Consider the following 22,278-nt stretch of genomic DNA (forward strand, 5'->3'; position numbering starts at 1 on the left):
GAAGAGGGAAGTCATTCTTGGGAGGATAGAGGGACAGCGCAGGAGAGGAAGACCCTCAGTTAGATGGATTGATCAGTGACTGGGGTAATGGGAGTGGGTGTGTCAGAGACAATAAGATTGACATAGGATGGAGCAGGGTTTAGAGCTGTTGTATATAGGGTTGCTATGAGTCCCAGGTGATTTGATGGTACATAACAACAACCACCACCACTATTTTGGTGCTGTTTGTCTGTAATTCTGTTAACAATTGTCTGTCAGTGGTGCATAGATGTTGGCCAGTGTTATGTCTTCTTTATCTGCAATTCCATTTATCATTATATAATGCCCTTCCTTATCTTTTATGGTGGTTTTCATTTTGAAGTCTTTATTTTTCAGAGATTAGTATTGCCACTCTGGCTTTTTTTGTGGGTGCCATTTGCTTGGTATCTTTTCCCCCAGCTTTTGATTTTGAGTCTTTCTTTTCATTAGTTAGATATGTCTCTTGTAGACAACATATTGATGGGCTTTGTTTTTTTATACATTCTTCTACTCTTTCTTTTAGTTGGTGTATTTAATCCAGTCACTTTAAGTATGTTTATTGATAGCCTAGATGTTATCATTGCCATTTTTCTGTGCTGCTTTTTTGTTGTTTCTTGTTACTAGGGCCCATCCATTTTCCTTTGGTGTCTCTGTGTGAAGGATTTCCCTTAAAAGTTCTTGTAGATTTGGTCTTGTTTTCACAGATTCCTTAAGTTCCGTCTTTTTTGCAAAGGGTTTGCTTTCTCCTTCATATTTGATGGAGAGCTTTGTTGGGTACAGGATCTTTCGTTGGCAATCGTTTTCTTTCATATTTCTTTGTGTGTGTGTGTGTGTGTGTGTGTGTGTGTGTATACTCACATACCAAACCATTGTCTTTTTGTATGGTGTCTGCTGAAAAATCAGAAACTTAATCTTAATTGCTTTTTCCTTTGCAGGTGACTGACTCTTTGCTTTTCTCATGCTGCTTTTAGTATTCTTTCCTTGTCTTTTATTTTGAAGAGTTGGGTCTAGGCTCTTTGGTGTTCCCTGAGCTTCTTGAATGTGGAATTCCTCATTCTTCATTGTACCTGAGAAGTTTTCTTCTAAAACCTCTTTCACAGTTTTTTCAGTGATTTCCCTGTCTCTCTCATATTCTTAAATTCCAGTCATGCATATGTTATTCCTTTTGATGTCATCCCACATGCTGCTTATGTTTTCATTATTTTCTTTGTCTCATCACTCATTTTTCTTCTAGTATGTTTCAGTTGAGGCTCTTATTTTCCAGCTCACTGACTCTGCTCCATTTCTTACGTTCTACTTTTTTTGTTCCTTCAGTATGTTGGACACTTCTGTCATTTCTATCTTAATAATATTCTGGATTCCATTTTCATGTATTTTTGTTGTTTCCAGGACTGTATTGGTTGTACCCTCTCTATCTTGCAATTATTTAAGTTCTTATACCTCTTTATTTATAGTTTCACGTCTTCCATCTTTTGCATTTTCTTCTGTAGTTGTGCAAGTTGTTCTTCATCGGTATATTTCTTTGGCTCCATTTCTGTGGAGTGTTTGTTTTCTTAGTGGTTTCCATTGTTTCTCCCATCATTTGCACCTTTCTCACTAGCTGTTCAGATAACTCCTCATCAATATATTTCTTCTGTTTCTCTACCTCTAGGGTATTTATTTGTGGCTTCCATTGTTTCTTCCATCATTTGTACTTTCTCTCCACATCAACATATCACCTGCCTTCTTGCTGCTACAGTATTCATTGAGTCTGCAATATTCTCTGCTTTTTTTTTTTCCAGAAGGCTTAATTTGTTTTCTCATAGTGTTTGACGCTGTCTGCTGCATTTTAGACATTATGTGAAGGTATTCTTGATAAGTTTTAGGCTGTTTTTATTGTGTCTGTATAAGTTTTTGGTAATTTTTTTTGTCTTTATGATGTTATTGATGAGTTATTAGGTTAAAATGTTCAGTCTATGAGAGTAATCCACTCACTCTACTGAAAGTTCTTTCTGGGACAATTTGCCTTTTCTAAGAAGTCCAGGCTAGGTTTAGAAAAGTTTGTGGTACTAGGGATATTGTAGCTAATATAAGATGAATCTTGGCTGAAAGCAGGGAATGTCAGAGGAATGTCTATCCTGTGTTTTGTTGATTATGCAAAGGTATCTGACAGTGTGCATCATAACAAACTGTGGCTGAATCTGAGAAGAATGGGAATCACAGAACACTTGATCGTGCTAATGAGAAACCTATACTTTGACCAAGAGGCAGTCGTCAGAACGGAGCAAGTAAACACTGCACGGTTCAAAATCAAGAAGGGGGTCTGTCAGGGATGTGTCCTGTCTCCATACCTTTTCACCCTGTGTGCAGAACAGATTATCCGGGAGGCTGGGCCCTATGAGGAGAAATGTTGGGTCAGAATTGGTGGAAGATCTATCAACAGCCTGTGTTATGCAGATGACACAACCCTGCTTGCTGAAACTGAGGAGGACCTGAAGTGCTTGCTGCATAGGGTCAAGGACTGCAGACTTCAGTATGGACTGAGGCTCATTGTCAAGAAGACAAAGATTCTCACTACTGGGCCAATTGGCAGTATCAGGATGGATGGTGAAGAGATTGAGATTGTTCACAGGTTTAGTTTGCTTGGCTCCACAGTCAACACTCTTGGCACCAGAAGCCAGGAAATTAAAAGGCGTATTGCCATGGGAAAGTTTGCTGTTAGGGACCTTTCCAAAGTTCTGAAGAGCAGTGGTGTCTCTCTGGAGACTAAGGTGTGTCTGATACAGGCCATGGTCTTTGCTATCACTTGTTATGCATCAGAGAGTTGGACAGTTACTATGGAGGATAGAAGGAGAATTGATGCCTTTGAGCTGTGGTGCTGGAGAAGAATATTGAGAATACCATGGACTGCTAGGAAAATAAACAGATTCATCCTGGAAAGGGTTAAACCAGGCGGCTCCTTGGAGGCAAGGATTCTGAGGCTTCGTTTAACATACTTTGCACATGTTGTAAAGAGGGACTGGTCCTTGGAGAAGGACATCATGCTGGGGAGGGTGGAGGGACAGCGCAGGAGGGGAAAGACCTCTGTGAGGTGGATTGATTCAGTGACTAGGATAGATTCAGTGACTGTGATAATCGGGATGGGAGTGTCAGAGACAGTGCGATTGGTACAGGATCAGAGTTTAGGGCTGTTGTACACAGGGTTGCTATGAGTCGCAAGTGACTCGATGGCACATAACAACAAGGTCCTTTAAGTTCTCTCTGTTCTGCACAGCAGCCCTCCAAGAATCTCACTTTAATGTACTCTCCTGCCCCAGACTTCATAGTAGTCCTTTATTTATGGAGTGTCCACGTTGTCTGTGACCAGGTGCTCAACTTGAGCAGTTTTTATCCAGGAGGGTTTCAAGTCAACTCCTTTTGCAGCTCAACATGCCAATTGAGAAAGCTAAGGAAGTCTTTCCCATGGTTGTGGCTCTGTGTCCCAATGGAAGAAGTTTTTGATGTGCACAGAGACTTAATCTTTAGAAGGTCCCATTCATCGGTGTTATCCTCTCCTGGTTGTGCATTTCAGACTATATTTGCCAGCCTATTTATACTGTAGAGTAGGCTTCTATAATATCCCATGGATTAGAAAAAAAAACACCACCACCACCAAAAACCAAACAAACCCCAAACATGCATACCTTCAAACATTGATTCTATGTGTAAACTTTTCCTTAGCTTTTTAACAATAGTAGTGGTTGTTCACACTTAACAACAGCAACAAAGAGAGAGCTCTTTTGGCCTAGTAGACAGAAAGTGATGCTACCAAGCCAAAGGTGAGTGATTTTAATCTGCTGCCCTCAGGCCTGGTTTTAATTGTTTTTAATCAAACATTCTTCTAAGTGGTATAGCAGTGGTCTATCCCTTTGCTGTATAGAGGTAAATAGTGGTTGCTGTAAAGCTATACACTGTGACACTGATGTGTCAAATGTGATAATGGTTCCCCATGATGTACAGTGTTTTGTAAGTCTGTGTGGCTCGAGGGTACTTAACAACAACAACAACAACAAATGTTAACATCATCGTAATCTTTTGTGGCTGGCTTATGTTTTTCAGCATAATCTGTTCTAGATTTATTCACGTGCCATATTTAACAAATTCTTAATTTTTTAGAATATTGTGTGAACGTACCAGAGTTTCTTTAAGCATTTGCCCTTTGGTACCATACTTGGGTTAATTCCAGCTCGCTATTGCTATAAATAATGCTACAGTAAAGGTGGTGGGGTGGGGTGTCAGCATTTTGGGATCTATACCTAGCTTAGGTATTTCTAACTGATACTAGTTGCATCTAATTATAGTCTGTAATTTGTATTTTCCTACAGAAATTCTCATCTTTTCATGTGTGTATATGTTTTTTTGATATTAGTGTTTAGGTATTTTGCTTTTTTATTTTTAAAAAATTAGACAAATTGGTCTTTCTCTTTTTTGTTAAGAGCTCTTTATATATTCTGAATACAAGTCCATTTCAGCTATTTGATAAGTATTTCACCCTAGTTTCTGGTTTGTTTTCTCATTCTCTTTAATAGTATCTTACCAAGAAGAGTGATTCATTTGCACAAAGGCCTGTTTTTCCTTTATAATTTTGCTTTTTGGTATTGTTGTTATGTGCCGTTGAGTCAGAACTGACTTATAGCTGATGCTCCGGCAGGTTTTCAGAGACAGTAAATTGCATGTGAGGGAATTACTCTTCTTTCTTCCTTAAGTTTTCTCTTTAAAGCTATAGATAGATTTGAACCTCCAGCTTTTGGGTTGTAGTGCAACTGTTTACCACTAGGCTGCCAGAGCGCACACTGTCGGTCTATAAATATATTCTAAAATGTAAGGTGAAAGGTATTTTCTTCTCTATTTTAAGTTTTCCTTTTATGTTCATGGTCTATTTTTAGTTAATACTTATTTTGAGTTGTATTATAATGCTTTTTTACTTGCTTTTGCATATGGACATCTAATTTTTCCAACCCCATTTCATAAAGGCACTGAAGAAATTTTTAATAGTTCAGAATTCTTTTGTTCTAGGTGGTGGTTTTAAGTTATCAAATTCAGTTTTCACAAGGAACTCTAATGGCATAGTGTGTAGCATGTTGTCCCAGCAGCTCCAAGAGACACAACGAACAGTCTCCTACCAATAAGATTTACAGCCTCAGAAACCCAAAAAATAGTGGTCACTATGAGTCAGAATTATTTGGATGGCAGTGAGGGAGAGTGAATTCAGTTCTCATAGCACGTCCTTGGGGCAGATGCTCACATTATTGTCAGGTAAGGAAATTGAGAAGGTTTAAGTTAGTTTTCCACAGTTAGTGCCAGAACACTAATTTGAACATATATACATATAATATATATATATTTATTTATTAAATAAACCATATTAGGGAGCTCTGGTGGCCTAGTAGCAAGACACTGCCTGCAATCCCAGAGGTATGTGGTTCAAATCCACCAGATGCTCTGCTGGAGAAGGAGGGGGCAATCTCCTCCTGTACCTGTCAGATCTGATTTGACGGTACATGTAAAAAATAATACAATAAAAATTTAAAAAAAACCACACACCATATTAAGGCATTTAATCTTTGTCAGTAAGTCTGATGGCAAGATGTATAGAAGTCATACAATCAAGTATATGATTCAGAAAGATACTTGTGATTGATTATATTTTGCATATTAGATTATAGACTGGGATAATAGGAAACAGTATTTCAGTGTAGTCTGAACAACACAGTTGAATGAAAGGGTGAGATAGGAAGTTAACCATGACAGACTTGGTAAGCAAATGGATATTAGGTATAAGAAGGTTAGAAGTGAAAGTCAAGGAGAAAGAAATATTTGGAGGTTCCTGTGTTACTTGGGTAATAGGAAAGGGAAGGAGATAGTTTGGAATTTTGGAGAGTGAAGAGATTTGATTTGTAAATACAAATGTATAAGACCCTGAGCAGGTAGTAGTACTCAGAACAATGGGACTGAGTTTGATTGGCCAGAGTTCTAAGGAACACTGAGATTTAGAGTAAAAGAGAAGTTGGAATCTGTAAAGAAATCAGAAGAAAAGAAAAAAGAATTTTTGGGTAAACCAGTAACAGTGCAAATTATATTTCAATAAGATTAAATGGGCACTTGGGTTGCTTCCATGTCTTTGCTGTTGTGAATAATGCAGCAATAAACATGGATGTGCATACATCTGTCTAAGTCGCAGCTTTGGTGTCTTTAGGGATATACTCACAGTAGTGGAATTGCTGAATCAAATGATATTTCTGTTTCCAGCTTTTTGAGAAAGCACCAGATCGCCTGATCAAAATATTCATATAATGGAGTATTACTCAGCATTAAAAAACAGTGAGTTTGTAAAACATACAGCTTGGGTGAGTCTGGAAGAAATTATGCTGAATGAATTATTTCAGTAACGAAAGGACAAATACTGCATAACACCACTGTTAGAGGACTAACAATAGGGGGTTGGAGGAAGAATAGGAAGAGTGGCTAGATAATGTTAACACTGCATTGGAACACATCAGGGGAAAAACTGTCCAAAAGGAATAATATTATTAGGCATTATATGTATGACAACAACCTAGAACAAGGGGTGCATTGCTCTGTGGACTAGAGGAGGGAGAACAATGTGCAACAATCAGTGAATTAAAAAGAATAGGTGCTTCATAATGTCAGATGCGGTGGTGTTTTAGAAGGAGCTCTGACAGCTTGATCTGTATGCTGAGCAAATTATTTGAGAAGCTGGATTCTATGAAGAAGAATGTAGCATCAGAATCTGAGAAAGACTCATCAAAAACCTACATTAAGCAGATGTTACACCTTACTTTCTGAAGGTCAGGAGGACTTGAAGCACTTGCAGATGATCAAAGAATACAGCCTTCAATAAGGATTACATCTCAGCATCAAGAATACAAAAAATGTTTACCACTGGACTGCTAGGCAACATCATGGTAGATGGAGAAAAGATTGAAAGTGTCAACAATAGCCCTTGTATTAGCAGTCAGGAGATCAGAAGACATATTTTACTGGAAAAGTCTGCAGTCAGGTACCTCTCCAAATTATTGAGCAGCAGGGATGGGATGCCAGTTTGAGGACTAACTTGTTCCTGATTGAGGCATGGTCTTTTCAATCACTAGCTGTGCTGCTGATATCTGAACAGTAAGTATATAAGGATGCCAAAAGAATTGATGCCTGTGAGCTGTGGTGTTGGAAGAGTACTGAATATCCCATGGACTGCCAAGAGATCAAATAGTTATATCTTGAAGAAGCTGCAGCCAGAGTGCCAAAATGCAAAGATGAAAAAACTTTGTCTCATACTTTTTGTGTGTTGTTTGGATTAGCTATTCTTTGAAGGAAGGACTCATGCTTAGAAAGAGAGGAAGACCCTTAACCAGATGTATTGACACACTGACTGCAGCAGTGGGCTGTTTGTCAGAGACTGAAGATAGCACAGTATAGGACAGGATGCAGATCTGTTGTTCAAAAGATCGCTGACTTGATGGCACCTAACAACTACAACAACTGGTAGCCTAATGGATAGACTTTTACTTTTGATACAATTGATTTGAATCCGCTTCTGCAGAGAAAGATGAACTGCTTCCCTGTGGTCCCTCTTCTACTGTCTGAACTTTTTAGTTTTGCATAAATGTCTTTTTGGTCTTGTATGGTTGATTATTTGAAGGAATTTATTTCTCAGTTATTATTGTTCATATTATAATCTTTCTATTGTTTGGCTTCAGTCTAAGTTAATTTCAGGTTTGAATGATGTTTGAAGACCAGAGTCTTGTGGTTCACCAGTTTTCTGACTAGTAAATCTAGTCTTTTTTATGATTTTGGATTTTCTGTGTTTTTCTCTCATCCCATCCAGAGCCTTTTATGGTTCCGATCAGAGAAGTGATCAGTTCTGATCTCAGAGTAGTGGAAGTTAAGTTTCATGTGGTTCATTAGTCTTTTGGACTGATTGCTTCCTCAGTGTAATTTTCTTCACTCTTCTTTCCCCTGGCTAGAGACCAATAGTTCCATCTTAATATGGCCCCTTACTAGCTGTTAAGGTTTTACTCATTACTCAAACAGTAGGATATAAAACATTGTGAGCTTTTTAAAATGCTAATTGACTTAGGTGGTTTTTTTGAGACTGTGATCCTATCCCATTGCTCAAGGTTTTGGCTGTGATGTTTTCATAATTTTGTCACATTTGCTCTTCTGTAAACAAAGATATACTTTGTAGTACACTGGCTTACATAGGGTGCTCTGGAAGCTGACAGATGAGTTGTGCTGGCAACCCAAAGTTATGACTTGAATCCACTAGCGTTTCTGTGGGAGAAGAATGGGCAGTCTTCTCCTGTATGATTGACTGCCTCTAAAAACCCATTTGAAGGTCAACTGTGAGTTAGTTCTAATGTAATGGTATACAACAACATGCTTATATAGAAATAATGTATGCCACATCTGCATATATTTTTGTTCCTGTTATTGTTAGGATTGTGTCTATAATAATGTTTATCTTTGTTATGTGTTACTCTTGTGCACTTTCTCATGTATTTAATGTAACAAAACTAATTTCCCAAATTGAAATTATACCACAGATGTAGAGGTTAGGATTTAAATACTTTTGTGAAAGGACAGCAGAGTTTAGTCTATAATAGCGTAAAACACAAATGTGCACAAAGTGACAAAACTGAGTTTCATTGACTACCATATCGCATCCCCAGCACGCCACAGTTTGGTACTAGTGATCATGTTGTGAAGAGGCAGGTGATATATGTTTGAGGTCCACTTCAGGACAGTGATTGGAAGGGAGGACTTTGAGACTGAGGTGTGGGGAAGCACATTGGCTCCCTCCCTCTGTAGACCAAACTTGTTATTGTTATTGAACCTTTTCTATCTGTCTTCCACTTTACTTCTCAGAACCAGAATCTCCCTTGATTTTTTTTTTTTTAAATTTCGTCAACCAGTGTTTGTTCCTAAATCCTCAGTTTCTCCCAACACATTTTGTTTCAATAAAGTGTACTTACTCCTACCTCAAAATCGCTTATAAATACTTATTTTTATGTTGGGCTCTGCAGTATGTTGAGATACTGAGATGACATTTTAAGTAAAATAATAATTTGTAATGGATGATAGAAATAACTTCTTCCACTCTTTATCCACCTATTCCATTGTTCAGGAATTTGTACAGGTTTTTGTTGGCACACAGAATAATTCAATGACAATTTTGTCAAGGTTTTTCCCCACAGATTTTAATGTAAATGTGCTTCTTGCTTATCTCAGATGACTTAATATCAGTAATAGCAACAGGATACTATAAAACTAATTGATGTAGTCTGTTATTTAAAAATAATCTTTTACTAATTTTTTTTTTAATTATTCAACAGGTTTGATCTGTGGATGAAATGAATCATGATTTTCAAGCTCTTGCATTAGAATCTCGGGGAATGGGAGAGGTAAATATTTATGAATACTAAAGATTATCTTATGTTAGAGTATTTGAACTAGTGAGAACTGTTTAAACTGTTAGTCGCCTTAAAAATGATGGTCATGTCTCTCAAATGGTATTTGGTTTAATCTTAGATCACCTATTTCTGTAGTTGTAGTGATTTTAAGATTTTGAGTTTTGTTTTTCACTTTTAGCAGTTATTGTTAGTCTGATTATATATAATTATTTGTGTTCTTTAAAGAATATCTTCTATTTTGTTAACGAAGCATAATTTTTGCTACGAGAACACTTTCCGTACCCTTTTTCTGCTGTTTTTGTATGTGCTACTTTTGCTTTAGCCACACTTGACTGTTCACTATGCTTTCTTCTCAAATCTGTCTTATTCACGCATGGATTTTTGCTTAATAAATTTCTAATTCTCCATAAAATTACGGAAAAAATATTTTCCCTGTTGTTCTATTACTATCTGCAGTACAAGGAATGATTTCTTTATATGACTTGTGATTTTTTTTTTTAAATTTGTACTTATGTTACTGGCTATAGTTTTGTTTTGTATTCGTCTGTCTCTCTTGGAGGTTGTTATCTTTAATATCTAGCATACACACAGTAGGTACTCTGAAATTTTTAAATGAATTTTATCAATATTATTAATCCATAATTTTCATTATACACACATTTAACCTCACCATTATATATTTAAGATAGCAAATACTTTCCGTCTACCTAATGAATATTTAGAAAATTTTTATTATGAAAACCCCTGTGGTCACAATTGCATCATTGTCAAGTTCTATAGTACTTAATGTAGTGTGGACTTCGGTAATGGAAAATAACAGTGGACAGATCTGAGTCATGTAATTAACCATTTGCTCCTGGAGATTATTTTACTTTGGTAGATTAGACCTTCATGAGACTCACTCCATCCAATGCTGTGCTCTTCAGATGCAGAAAAAGAGTCCAGTCACTCCTCTGGGCCACAAGAGGGCACTCTGCAGCTAGCTAACCCTCCCCTTCTCCAGAACAGCGTTTTCCAAAGAGTTTGTCATTTTCAGAGGACTGATTTAAGGGTGAGTTAAGGTGCTTAAGCTTAAGTATTGCCAAAATAAACTTGTTAGTCCAGTGCATAAGGTAAAATTCTGGGCCCTAAGAGAAATTTGAGAGAAGAAATAATTTTTTCATTCAGAACTTCAGCTTCACTGCATTACAGTGGCTCCTTAGGCATTATTTATATTATGTGGGAATAACAGGCTTTCATTCTTTTCCTGTCACCTGCTTCCTTTAGTTTTTAGAAAGCAGAATAACATATCTTAAAAAGCAGACTTAAACCATTTCAACCTTCCAATCTGTGACAAATTTGAATTTGTTGACTCTTAAGAATAGTCATGTCCTTACTTTATTATAGTTAGAGTTCCCACACTTTATTTCCTCAATCCACACTATATATAAATTTACTAATTGGTTCTGTTTCTTTCTAATGTAACATTTGACAACTCCAATGCTTTGCAGTTTAAAAAATGTTATCAGAAACAATTATTAAAGGGGGTTAGTAATTTAGGTTGGAAGAGAAGAGCATGTGAGGTTTTTTGAAAAGAGGAGCAGGGTTGAATAGTATGTTAAACTAAGTCCAGGCTTTCTTCATTGAAATGTTGGATATATTCAGTAATTGTTGAGGGCTTAGACTGGCTGCTGCTTGGTGGATGATAGCAGGTTATAATTCATCAGTAACCTTCATTCAATAAAAATGTACTTTTGAAATAAGCTGTTAATCACTAATATTATTGTTATCTTTAAGAGATAGATAAGAAACCTCAGATTTCTGCCTCTGGGTTCTCTCTCCCACAAGCCTTTCTATCTTTCCTCATCTCACAGGCAGCAGGGAACCTTCTGGGATTTCCTTCTTTGCCTGTCTCTCTCTCACCAGTCTTCTCCTCCTTTCCTGACAGGTGAGGTTTTTTGGTTTTGTTTTATCCCAGAATTTATTCATTGGCATAAATTAAAAGCAGCCTTAGGTTTCTAAAACTGCTTGTATTTTTTTTTTAAATGTAAAATCCTTTTTTTATTAGATTGCCCTAGTCTTGACTTTTCCTTTAAAGTTTTGTTTATTATGTTTTACGTTTATGTGGTTTTCTAATGTACAAATCACTGCATTTTCGGCTAGGGCTAATTGCCAGTGTACTGCTTTTTGTAACTCGTAATTAACTTTACTGACCTACCAGCAGAGAACAATCTCATCTAATTTTTCATCCAGAAATGAGAAGCATTTTGCATTTGTCCATTTGTAAACTCATCCTTTCCTTTTTTTAAAAAAAAAAAAAAATAATAGTGGTTCTGCTTTTATCAAAAGATCATCTGACTTATGTCCTGTGGCTTAAAAGGAGCAAAGCTAATCCAGGAGGTTGAAATCTACTTCATTAGGATAATAGTTTAATCAACTATATTATAAAGGTACATATCTGTTATCTTTAAGTTATTGGATACGTACATAGATAAGTAACTGTTTCTTCTTTAAGACAAACCCAATTTGAGATTCTTCATAGAACCCAGAATTTAAATTACCGAGCTGGTGTGTTTAATTTGGGGATTATTTATTATATAGATTGAGTGTGGTAAATAATATTCCTTTTATAACACTTAAAGTAATGTGTACTAAGCTCTTTTCTACTTTTAACATGTAGGATTGTTGTGAGTCAGAATCGTGGCAGCTAACAAAAAACCCCACAAGATCCCAAAGTATTTGTAAAGTGAAAAGTAAAACATAACTAAATAGGGAAATAAGATGCTCTTCCACTCCCCTTTAGATCAGTCATGAGTAGTATGAATTTTAATAAGACTTTTTTACATATAGTAGTAAAAATAACCTTTTATATGTATGCCTCTTAAATACTTTAATTCTGATCTGAGTTTAGGGATAAATGGCATGGAAATCAACTGTTTAAAGTAACAGTGTTACTGACCATACCTTAATGTGTATGTAATCTTATTTTGGTTTATCTACCAGAATGAATGGACTCATTATATGGCAAGAATATTGTAATATTATTTAAACTTTTATTTATCTGGGGCTGTTTTCCTAATAGGGTTGTGTTTTTGTTTTTAATGGCTGCATTTTAGTTTATTAGTAGTGCACAGACACAAATCAGTGAGTAAGAAAAGAATAAAATTCAGTCAAAACAAGACACACCAAGAGTAAAAAACAAAAAAACCTAAAAAATCTCCCACTTAATTGGGGAGAGATTGCCAAAGGGAGTTTCACATTTTTAAAAAGTCATAAAAACAAAAACAGGTTTAAAAATCAAATTATAGCAATTAAATGAATCCTAACAATATTTTAATACTGGTAAATTCCCAAAATATTGATGAACCATCTTTTTAAATAGTTAACTACAGCACATTGGCCTCAGAAATAAAGAGATTCAAATTCAGTTCTGTTGCTTGCTAATTATACAGTAAACTTGGTCAATTTTTTTTTGACCTCTGATTTTTTTTCTTCAGTGCAATATATGACTATATTATTATTTTTCCCAATTCAAAATACGACTACTCAGGCAGCTGTTTGTTTTAAGTGTTCAGTAACTGGATTTCATGATCCCCCTAGAATACCCAAATTAACTCAAAGGAGAAAAAAAAGGCAAACAGCTATAGATGCAATCTCTGCGGTAAATAATATTGGAATTCTTTGTTATAACTAGCCAGCTAACTATTGCTTAGCCATTGTGTCATTAATGTTTATAATATTAAAGGACTCATGTGTTGGGTAGTGATAAAGATGCCTAATATTTATGTGTCTCCTTATGCTGTGGCAAGGAGTTGATGTATTTTATTCTAACCTCATGATAATTCTTGTAACAGTTACTTTATTATCAATTTTTCTGGCAAGGAAACAGAAGCTTAGAAAATGTAATTAATGTTTAAGTGACAGAGTGGTGCTTGGACAGCAGTATGACCTGATGAGCGACTTAACTATTTCCAATACTATTCTCATTGGACTTGACAACATTAATACTGTCAGTTTATGTTAGTAAGGGATATTTGAAAGGGAGAAGGTTTGGGGGACGTAGCTTGAGTTGAAAAAAAAACAAACCAACTATTAACAGAAAAGATAATAGTCTAGATTTCTAGAAAATTAACCTTGTTCTTTTGATCTTTTTACATCCTAGTTCTAGCTTATCTATGCCTATCTTTTATTTGTTCACTTACAGTTAATAATATGACCTGATAGCCTACTTCTGAAAAGTGTTCAGTTTTGATTGATGAACACCTCAGTTTAAAACATGATCATTTCAACTTTACATCTTTTTGGACTTGGTGGTTTTAAGAACTTCACATAATAGAAAACTATTTTAAAGTGTAAGCACAACTTAAAACATATCTTTAATTGGAGATTCCTCCTCTCTCATTTTTAAAGACAGTTTTTGCAAGTCAGGTCTTGACTGATTTATTTATGGAGATGGATAGAGCAAGCCATTAATTCTTTTTGAAGGAAAGAACTTAGAAGGCAGAGGACAGTTGTGGATAAATTTGTACATCCACTCAGTAATTTCTGATTTGGAAGCACAGTGGAGCAGGTTGACGAATACTGATTTGCCTCACCTTACATTAGGACTTTTGTGAATTAGGAAACTATTGTGAAGTGATACTAGATCATTTATTTATAAATACTCTTCCACTCTTCTGTAATGCTCTTCCCATTTATACTGAAGAGTCTTAAGGACAAGTATTTATTTTCATTGCTGTTCTATGTGATGCATCATTCATTGACTGTTCTATTTAATTCCTGTTCTGCCCTTTATTTAATCCATTTTAACATACTTTTCATCATAAGCTAGTAGTTTATCTAAAATTACTTGAAATGCATATTCACACTGTCACAGAAAGTTGTGTTGGATGAAGACCTTTGATAGGAGAGGTGTTGATTTTATTAACATCTAAATTCTGTTTCTCTGCATGATAATTTATGCATATTTGCAAAATGAGGAGATACTCATAGAACAATGCTAACAAAAAGTAAGCAAAGTTGGTAAGTGCTTGACATTGTTGTTTTGAGTTGTATGTGTTGCATTTTAAACAGTGCTCTATAAGTATCGTGTAAAATCTTGTCCCAAAACAGTCGTTGGACTGATGAGTGCAAAAAACTATCTTTTCGTTGCCTCAGAAGAGTTTCACACACTTCTCTATTTGTCATGAATTATTCTGTTAGTTGTTCTATTAAGTATATTGTTTTAGATTCATTGTTACTCTTATTTTGATATTGAAATTTTTTTCATGAAGTATTTGTGAAAAGCATATCTATTATTTTAATGTAGTATCCTAAAGGGATTATATGTTTACACATTTTATTGTAAATGAATGTTCAGTTATAAGTATATAGTTGTTAGTTGTGTACCATAAAGTTAGAACTAACCTGTGGCTGACCCTCCAGCAGGTTTTCAGAGGCAGTAAATTGCTCCAGAGATTGTTCATCTTTATCCTGTGGAGGAGCTGGTGTATTTGATATACATACATTAGTGTTAGCAGTGCAGTTCTTTACCACAGAGCCACCAGAGCTCCCTAACTATATAGAGTATGATGCTTTAATAGTGTATTACCAGCTTTACATTTGATCTGAATAGTTACATGAATTTTTATAGTGAATTTTTTTTAAAAAGCCCTCAAATACTGAGGATGCATTTTACTTAGTTGGGATTTATGTTAAAGCAGATGATGATGTTTCAGTGTCTCTACTTTAAATCATTTGCAGCCTGGAAAGATCTTAATCTGCAAAAACTTCTAAAATATCAAAAGTTCATCTTTTTTCAAAATTGAGATATAAATTAGGAGCATGACAGAATTGGAACTCTGCTCATTTCTCTTCCTAAAACTCGAAGTAGAACAGCCTGCTGCTTCTCTGTTTTTCTGTTTGTTTTTTCTGTGTTGGTCAGCACCAGTGCCATCTACTTCACTCTCCAGTTTTGAAGTTTTAGTCTTCTTGCCTATACATCCCCATATTTATACCTAGATCCTTCAAATAAATTTTGACTCAATATATTGACTCTTCAAATAAAGTATTTTTTTATTCTTTCTGTCAGTACTGTATTATTTTTACTTTGGACTTACTGTCATTCTCTTAAATGGACTCCTTTCCTGTGTTCTTTCTCCCTTTCTTATTCTGTATATTAATGCCCCTTGGTTTGAGTTTTTAAACCTAGTGGAATCACTGTTACTAACCTTTGCTGATTTCTTTTGCTATCAGTATAATATCCAATATTCTTAGCCGACCTTTAAGCTTCTTCTTAAGCCATAGCTTTACTAGCACCGACTTATGACCTTTATTTATGTTTCTCCTGCTTATTCTTTGTTTCACACTGTATTTTCGTAAGTGTTGTTTTTGTTTTTGTCTTCCTGTGCAATTGCACACTCAAATCACTCACCCTTTCTTTCTCTCACTCTCTTTCTTTGTTTCTGTCACTCATTTATCTGTCAGACCCAGTTCAGGGTTTTCTAAGTTACATTCTGTTATAGTTCGTGTATACATTTTAAACTCTCTGAAAATGAGATCATGTTGCCATCGAGGAGACAAACTGGTAATCTGGGTAGGATCAGTATAGTAATAAAAACAAAACCTCACCCTGCTTGCCATCAAGTCAGTATACTCTCCTAGCAGTCCTCCATCAGATTTCTGAGGCTGTAAATCTTGATGGATGGAGACTGCTCAACTCTCTCCCTCAGAACAACTGGTAAAATTGAGCCACGGCCTTTTGGTGAGCCAACCAACGTATTACCAGGGCAGTAATGGAAGTATAATGAGCACTGATTGTGGGCTAAAAATGGTAAGAATCTTGACAGATGGTTTATGTAAGAAATACATGTCCCACTAAACCAGTTTACTCTTTACTAGCATGTATATCCTTAGTTCATCTCCTCTAAGTGGTCAGGGAACTTCAAAGAATATTAAAACATAAGTAAGAATTAACTAATTGAATATTTTAAGTAACTAGTGAATAGTTATATCCTCACAGATTTTGTGAATTATGTAGGTGACACTATAAAAGAAAACAACAGAGGTGTGAGATTGTTATCTTAAAATATGTGGAGGCATTTATATGTGTTCCAGAGTGTTCTGATTAGTAGTTGACATGTTGCTAGTATTCAAGAGCTAGTAAAAATTACAGTGGTCACTCCCATTTAGTAGGTGAACTAAGAATGAAAAAATATTTTGTGTTAGAGACTGAAGAATTATCAACAGAAAGGAGCAGTACTTGAAAGTAAGGAAAATTTTTATCATTCCTGAAGACAATTTTATTTTATAGCCTGTTTTAAAGTAAATTTAGTAAGTCTTGGGAAGAAATTTACATGTAAAGAAAAATAACATAAAAAATTTTAAAACTTACAGGAATGTCAGAAATAGACTTTGATTTATTTTCAGATTTGTAATTATTAGAGCTATATCTAAATATAGGTCAAGTTATCATGGACTAGGTTATGAAATAGGTGGTGGAATTTTCATCAACATAAAATTAACTTTTACATACATCACTGATATATTTGCTTTCTCCTATATATTGGTTCTTTATAATTGGAATAAAATTTAAATATTATTTTCCTTTTTTCCTTAATAGCTTTTGCCTACCAAAAAGTTTTGGGAACCTGATGATTCAACAAAAGATGGACAAAAAGGCATATTTCTTGGGGATGATGAATGGAGAGAGACTGCATGGGGAACATCTCGTAAGTTATTTTGGTATATTTTTATCAGGAGCTTATTCAAAACCCTGTCTACAACCCCCCATGATTTTGGGGTAATTTTGTGATATTTTTGCTGAAGACTTAATCAAAGACTGAAACTGTTGAGAATTTCATCCTTAACAAAGATAACAATCTATATATATATCTATATATCTATATCTATCTATCTATTGGGATAATGTACCCTTTTCTTAGGTCATTTAGTCCTTATGTGATAGCCTGCCAACCAAAAGGTTTTGTCACAATAAGGTTTTATCTAAAATAATCTGAATAAAAAATCTGAATAAAAATTCTGATATTCCATTAAATAGAAGACGGATAAATTTACTACTGGTGGTTTAGTGGTAAGGGAATTGCGCTGCCGTACAGAGACACAAGGTTCTAATCCACCAGCTGCTCCATGAGAGAAAGATGGACATTCTCCTACCTTGCACTTGATTGCATCTGAAAACCTACTAGAGAGTCAGCTATTAGTTGATTCCAACTGATAGTACTTAACAATTTTCAGTCTTAGATTACAATGATTGCTGTTCTCTAAATGCCGTTTACTGCAACTTTATTAGACTTTAGCTACATTCAGAAAGAAAATAACTTCCTCAGTAATTTAGAAGTCCCAGAATGGTAACAGAGCTTTGAAAGTTTGTGATACTCCATAAATACACAGTTTTTGTTTCTAAAGGGCACTCTGCACTTCTTCCAAGACAGAGTTGTATGTTTCTTTGGCCATCTATTGCATGTTCAGTGTTTTATGCCAGTGTAATTCAGAGTTATCAGGTGTTTTTTTGTTGTTTGTCTAACTTTTCATATGCATATGACAATTGAATATACCATGACTTAAGTAAGGCTTGCTTTATTCTTTACACTGATATCCTTGCTCTTTCATTTAAAGTCTTTGACAGCATATTTTCCCAGAGTAATATATCTTTTAGTGAGTTCTGGTGGCCTAGTCTTAAGAAACTGCACTGGAGCCCCAAAGGCACACAGTTGAAAATGAGCAGCTGCTGCTCTGAGGGAGAAGGATGGGAAGTCTCCTTCTGTGTGATTTACTGCCTCTGGTAACACTCTGGAGGGTCAGCTGTGGGTTGCTTCTGACTCAGTGGCACACAACTACCTTCATAAATAGTAAGTCAAGACTTAGGTCCAAGAAATTGGTGAGGCAAGATAAACACGTGTGTCTTTTTCACTGCTGTTGGATTGGCGGTGAATTGTAGTAACATCATAATAGGAAGAGATCGCCTGTCTTCCATAGAGCTATAATGTCTTCAGAGTGCTAGATAACCATGACTTATGGGTTAGCAGCATAATTTGTTATCATCTGTGCCACCAAAGTCCCCAAACATATGTATGATATATAAATGTGACTATATTGTTAAAGAGCATCATTATGTAGTATTAAATATTTTATTTTAGATTTTCATGCATGATGTCACTCTCCAAGAACTGGTCCCTCCTTGCATCATGCCCAAAGTATATAAAACAAAGCCTCAGAATCCTTGCCTCCAAGGAGCTGCCTGCCTTTACCTTCTCCAGGATAAACCTGTTCTCCTTTCAGTTCATGACATATTCAGTACTCTTCTCCCCCACAGCAGCTCAAAGGCATCGGTTCTCTTTCTATCATCCCTAGCCATTGTCTAGCTTTCTGACGTATAGCAAGCAATTACAAAGTCTGTGGCTTGGATCACCTTGCACCTTAGTCTCCAGACTGATGTCATTGCTCTTCACTGCTTGGGAGAGGTCCCTGACAGCAGACTTTCCCAGTGCAATTCATCTTTCGATTTCCTGGCTTCTGGTACCAAGAGTGTTGATTGTGGAGCCAAGCAAACTAAAGTTGTTAACAATCTCAATCTCTTCACCATCTATCATGATGGCTGCCAATTGGCCCAGTGGTGAGAATTTTTGGTTTCTTGATGTTGAGCTTCAATTCATATTAAAGGCTGCAGCCTTTGACCCTCTGCAGCAAGCCCTTCAGGTCCTTCTCAGTTTCAGCAAGCCGAGTTGTGTCTTCTGCATAATGTAGTTTGTTAATGAGTCTTCCTCAAAACCTCATGCCACATTCGTCCTCATAGAGCCCAGCCTCTTGGGTGATCTGCATAAAGGGTATGGAGATAGGACACATCCCTGGCCTACACTCTTCCTGAGTTTGAACCATGCACTGTTTTCATCTCTCTGATCTGATGACTGCATCCTGGTCCAAGTATAGGGTTCGCATAAGCATGATCAAGTGTTCTGGGATTCCTGTTCTCCTCAGTGTCCGTCACTTATTGTTGCGATCCACACAACAGTCCCTTTATTTGGTTTCATATGTTTCTGATAGAGGTGCTCATTTATTCCAGTGTATTTTATAAATGAAGTCCTTGTGTGGTACAAACAATTAAAATGTCCTACACCTTATTGAAAGATTGGAAGTTTATGTTAGAGGTTCCGTTTTACCCAGAAGCACTTCAGAAGATAGGCCTGGTCACCTGCTTCTGAAAAAGTTATCTTTCTATTTCTACAACAATGGTCTTACACAATATTTTTCCTTTTGGGACCGAGTAAGTTCACTTAGCATAATAATTATGAATATTAAACATGGAAAATCATGTGTAATTTTATTTTGACACACCTGTGATCTCCATGTGTCAAAATTTATAAGATGACACCTGATATTTTATAAATTTTCTCTTTTATAACTTAAGTTTAAGCAACTTGATCTATTTCAAATGATCAGACTACTATAAAACATATATTAAAGGATGATAATAACCAATTTCACCTACCTGTCAGTTGTACTGACCTGCTGTGGTCTGCTTTTTGACTCTTATCCTTAAAGCTATGCTTTTGATGTATCATCCATGATGGATACATGACAATGGAACTTCAGATGAAGTATGAATGCCTGACAACCTTATCCCCAAAAGTAATGAAAATTTTTTGAATCACAACACAACAGGGTGCTACTGTTGTTGTTATTGCCAAATGCCATCAAGTTACTTGGGACTCATATCAAACCTTATGTACAACAGCCCTGAACTCTGCACTATCCTGAGCCAACCTCATTGTCTCTGACACGCCTTCCTCCATTACCTTAGTCACTGAGTCAGTCCATCTCATGCAGGGTTGTCTTCTCTTACATGTCCAAGCATGATGTCCCTCTCCAAAGACTGTTCCTTACTTGCAGCAAGCCCAGAGTATGTCACACGAAGTATCAAAATTCTTGTCTCCAAGACACAGCCTGGTTTCTCCATTCCTAGGACTAACTTGTTTGTTCTCTTAGTAGTTTATGGTGTATTCAGTACTCTTCTCCAGCACCACAGCTCATAGGCATCGATTTTTTTTCTATCATCCCTAGTCATTGTCCAGATATTTGGTGCATAACAAATAATCGTGAAGACCACGACCTAGATAGAGGACTACACTCTTTCTCTTAAATACAGGACCAGCAAGGCTGCACAAAACCTACTGTGATAAGGCTCAGCACAGTGGTCACAAGGATGAGGTCAAAAGCATGCTACCATTATGAGGGTAATACGGAGCTACATAGCATTTCATTCTGTTATATACATAGGATTACTGTCAGTGGAACTCAGCCTGACAGTAGCTACCTAATAACCAATCTTTTATGTTGAATAAAAATTCCCAGGTATTTCTTTATTCTCCAAATCATTAAAATATATTGAAACATTTTAAGTACTTTTGTAGTTTTAAACTTGTTAAACTGAAGCAATTAACAACAAAAGCTAAAACTGAAAAACTTAGTAAGATCTTGTTTAGTATTTATTTACAGTCAAAATAGATTGAAATGTTGATAACAACTACATTTGACCAAAATTTCCTTAAAATATTGAGAATTTGAGCAAAATAATAACATGGAACAGATTAGAAGCTACCAAGATAAGTGAGATATGATCATGACTATCAAGATCTTTCATTTTCGTTTTAGAATTTGCTTACTATTAAATGTGTGTATTTGATAACTTTTGATAGATCGACATACTTGGATTTAATTTTGAAGGATAAGTAGGCATTGTATTTATCACCATAAATGTTTTCTAAACTAAAAAAAAAAAAATATTGTCTTTGAACCAGTTCTAACTCCTAGTTGACCTTTCTATAGCTTTCTAAAGCAGTATATCCCTTAGGAGAGATTGCCCATCTTTTTTCCCAAGATAGATTTGAACTACCTGAGAGGTGCCAGCTTTGTGTTAGTTGTGCTACTCTGGAGTACCCTCCTCCCCCAAGAGTTAACTCTCTTGTTAATGGGAAATTATTTTCAAGATGGATATTTAGGTAATATTTTTTATATATTACCTCTGATGGACTATGTTGTTGTGTACCACTGAGTCAGAACTGACCTGTAGCTGATGCTCTAGTGGATTTTCAAAGGCATTTAATTGCATAGGAGGAGATTGTCTATCCTTCTCCTGCATAGCTGTTTGTGGATTCAAACCATGTGCCTTTGGATTGCAGTGTAGCTTACTGTCACTCGACCACCAGTGCTCCCTGATCATGATTTTTATATTTCAGTCTAGTCAATTTTTATATCACTCCCTTTCCTAACTTTGTAAATAAAACACTTTGAGTAGTGGACATGTGCAAATATGAACAACATATTCCTTGTCCAAATGGAATTATAATTCTAAGAATTGTAGTTAATAACTAAATTAATTTTATAGATTGTTAAATGCTGTTAAACCTCAACTTGTAGCAGCCCTATATCAACACCCTTGGTACCAGAGTCAAGAAATCAGAAGATGTATCACATTAGGAAAATCTACTGTACTCCATAGTGCTGAAGAGCAAGGACATCAATTAAAGACTAAGTCGTGCCCGATGTTTATGATTATTTACTATGCCATAAACAACTGGAACAGTACATCAACAGAGAACTGAAGTGCAGGCTGGGTTTAGAAGAGGTTGTGGTACTAGGGATATTATAGCTAATATCAGATGGATTTTGGCTGAAAGCAGAGAGTACCAGAGGAATGTCTATCTGTGTTTCATTGACTCTGCAAAAGCATTTGACTGTGTGGATTACAACAAACTGTGGTTAACTCAGAAGAATGGGAATCCCAGAATACTTAATTGTGCGTATGCGAAACCTATGCTTGGACCAGGAGGCAGTCATC

General features: G+C 35.9%; 1 protein-coding gene across 7 annotated transcripts in view; it reads left to right on the plus strand.

The window, feature by feature from the left end:
• Positions 1-22,278, plus strand: part of PUM2 (pumilio RNA-binding family member 2) — a 121,840-nt gene that overhangs the window by 28,986 nt on the left and 70,576 nt on the right. For 2 of the 7 annotated variants that reach the window (XM_006880652.1, XM_006880653.1), the window contains exons 1-3: positions 9,393-9,455; positions 11,153-11,155; positions 17,044-17,152. In XM_006880652.1, the coding sequence (XP_006880714.1) occupies positions 9,405-9,455; positions 11,153-11,155; positions 17,044-17,152 (163 nt within the window). In that variant the 5' untranslated portion in view covers positions 9,393-9,404. Of the gene's footprint in view, positions 1-9,378; positions 9,456-11,152; positions 11,156-17,043; positions 17,153-22,278 lie in introns of those variants that run through there. The other 5 variants (XM_006880650.1, XM_006880648.1, XM_006880649.1 and 2 more) reach the window with 4 other exon arrangements.

Source organism: Elephantulus edwardii, unplaced genomic scaffold (genome assembly GCF_000299155.1).
Source record: "Elephantulus edwardii isolate Elephantulus edwardi_28Jun2011 unplaced genomic scaffold, EleEdw1.0 scaffold00009, whole genome shotgun sequence".
Classification (NCBI taxonomy): Eukaryota; Metazoa; Chordata; class Mammalia; order Macroscelidea; family Macroscelididae; genus Elephantulus; species Elephantulus edwardii.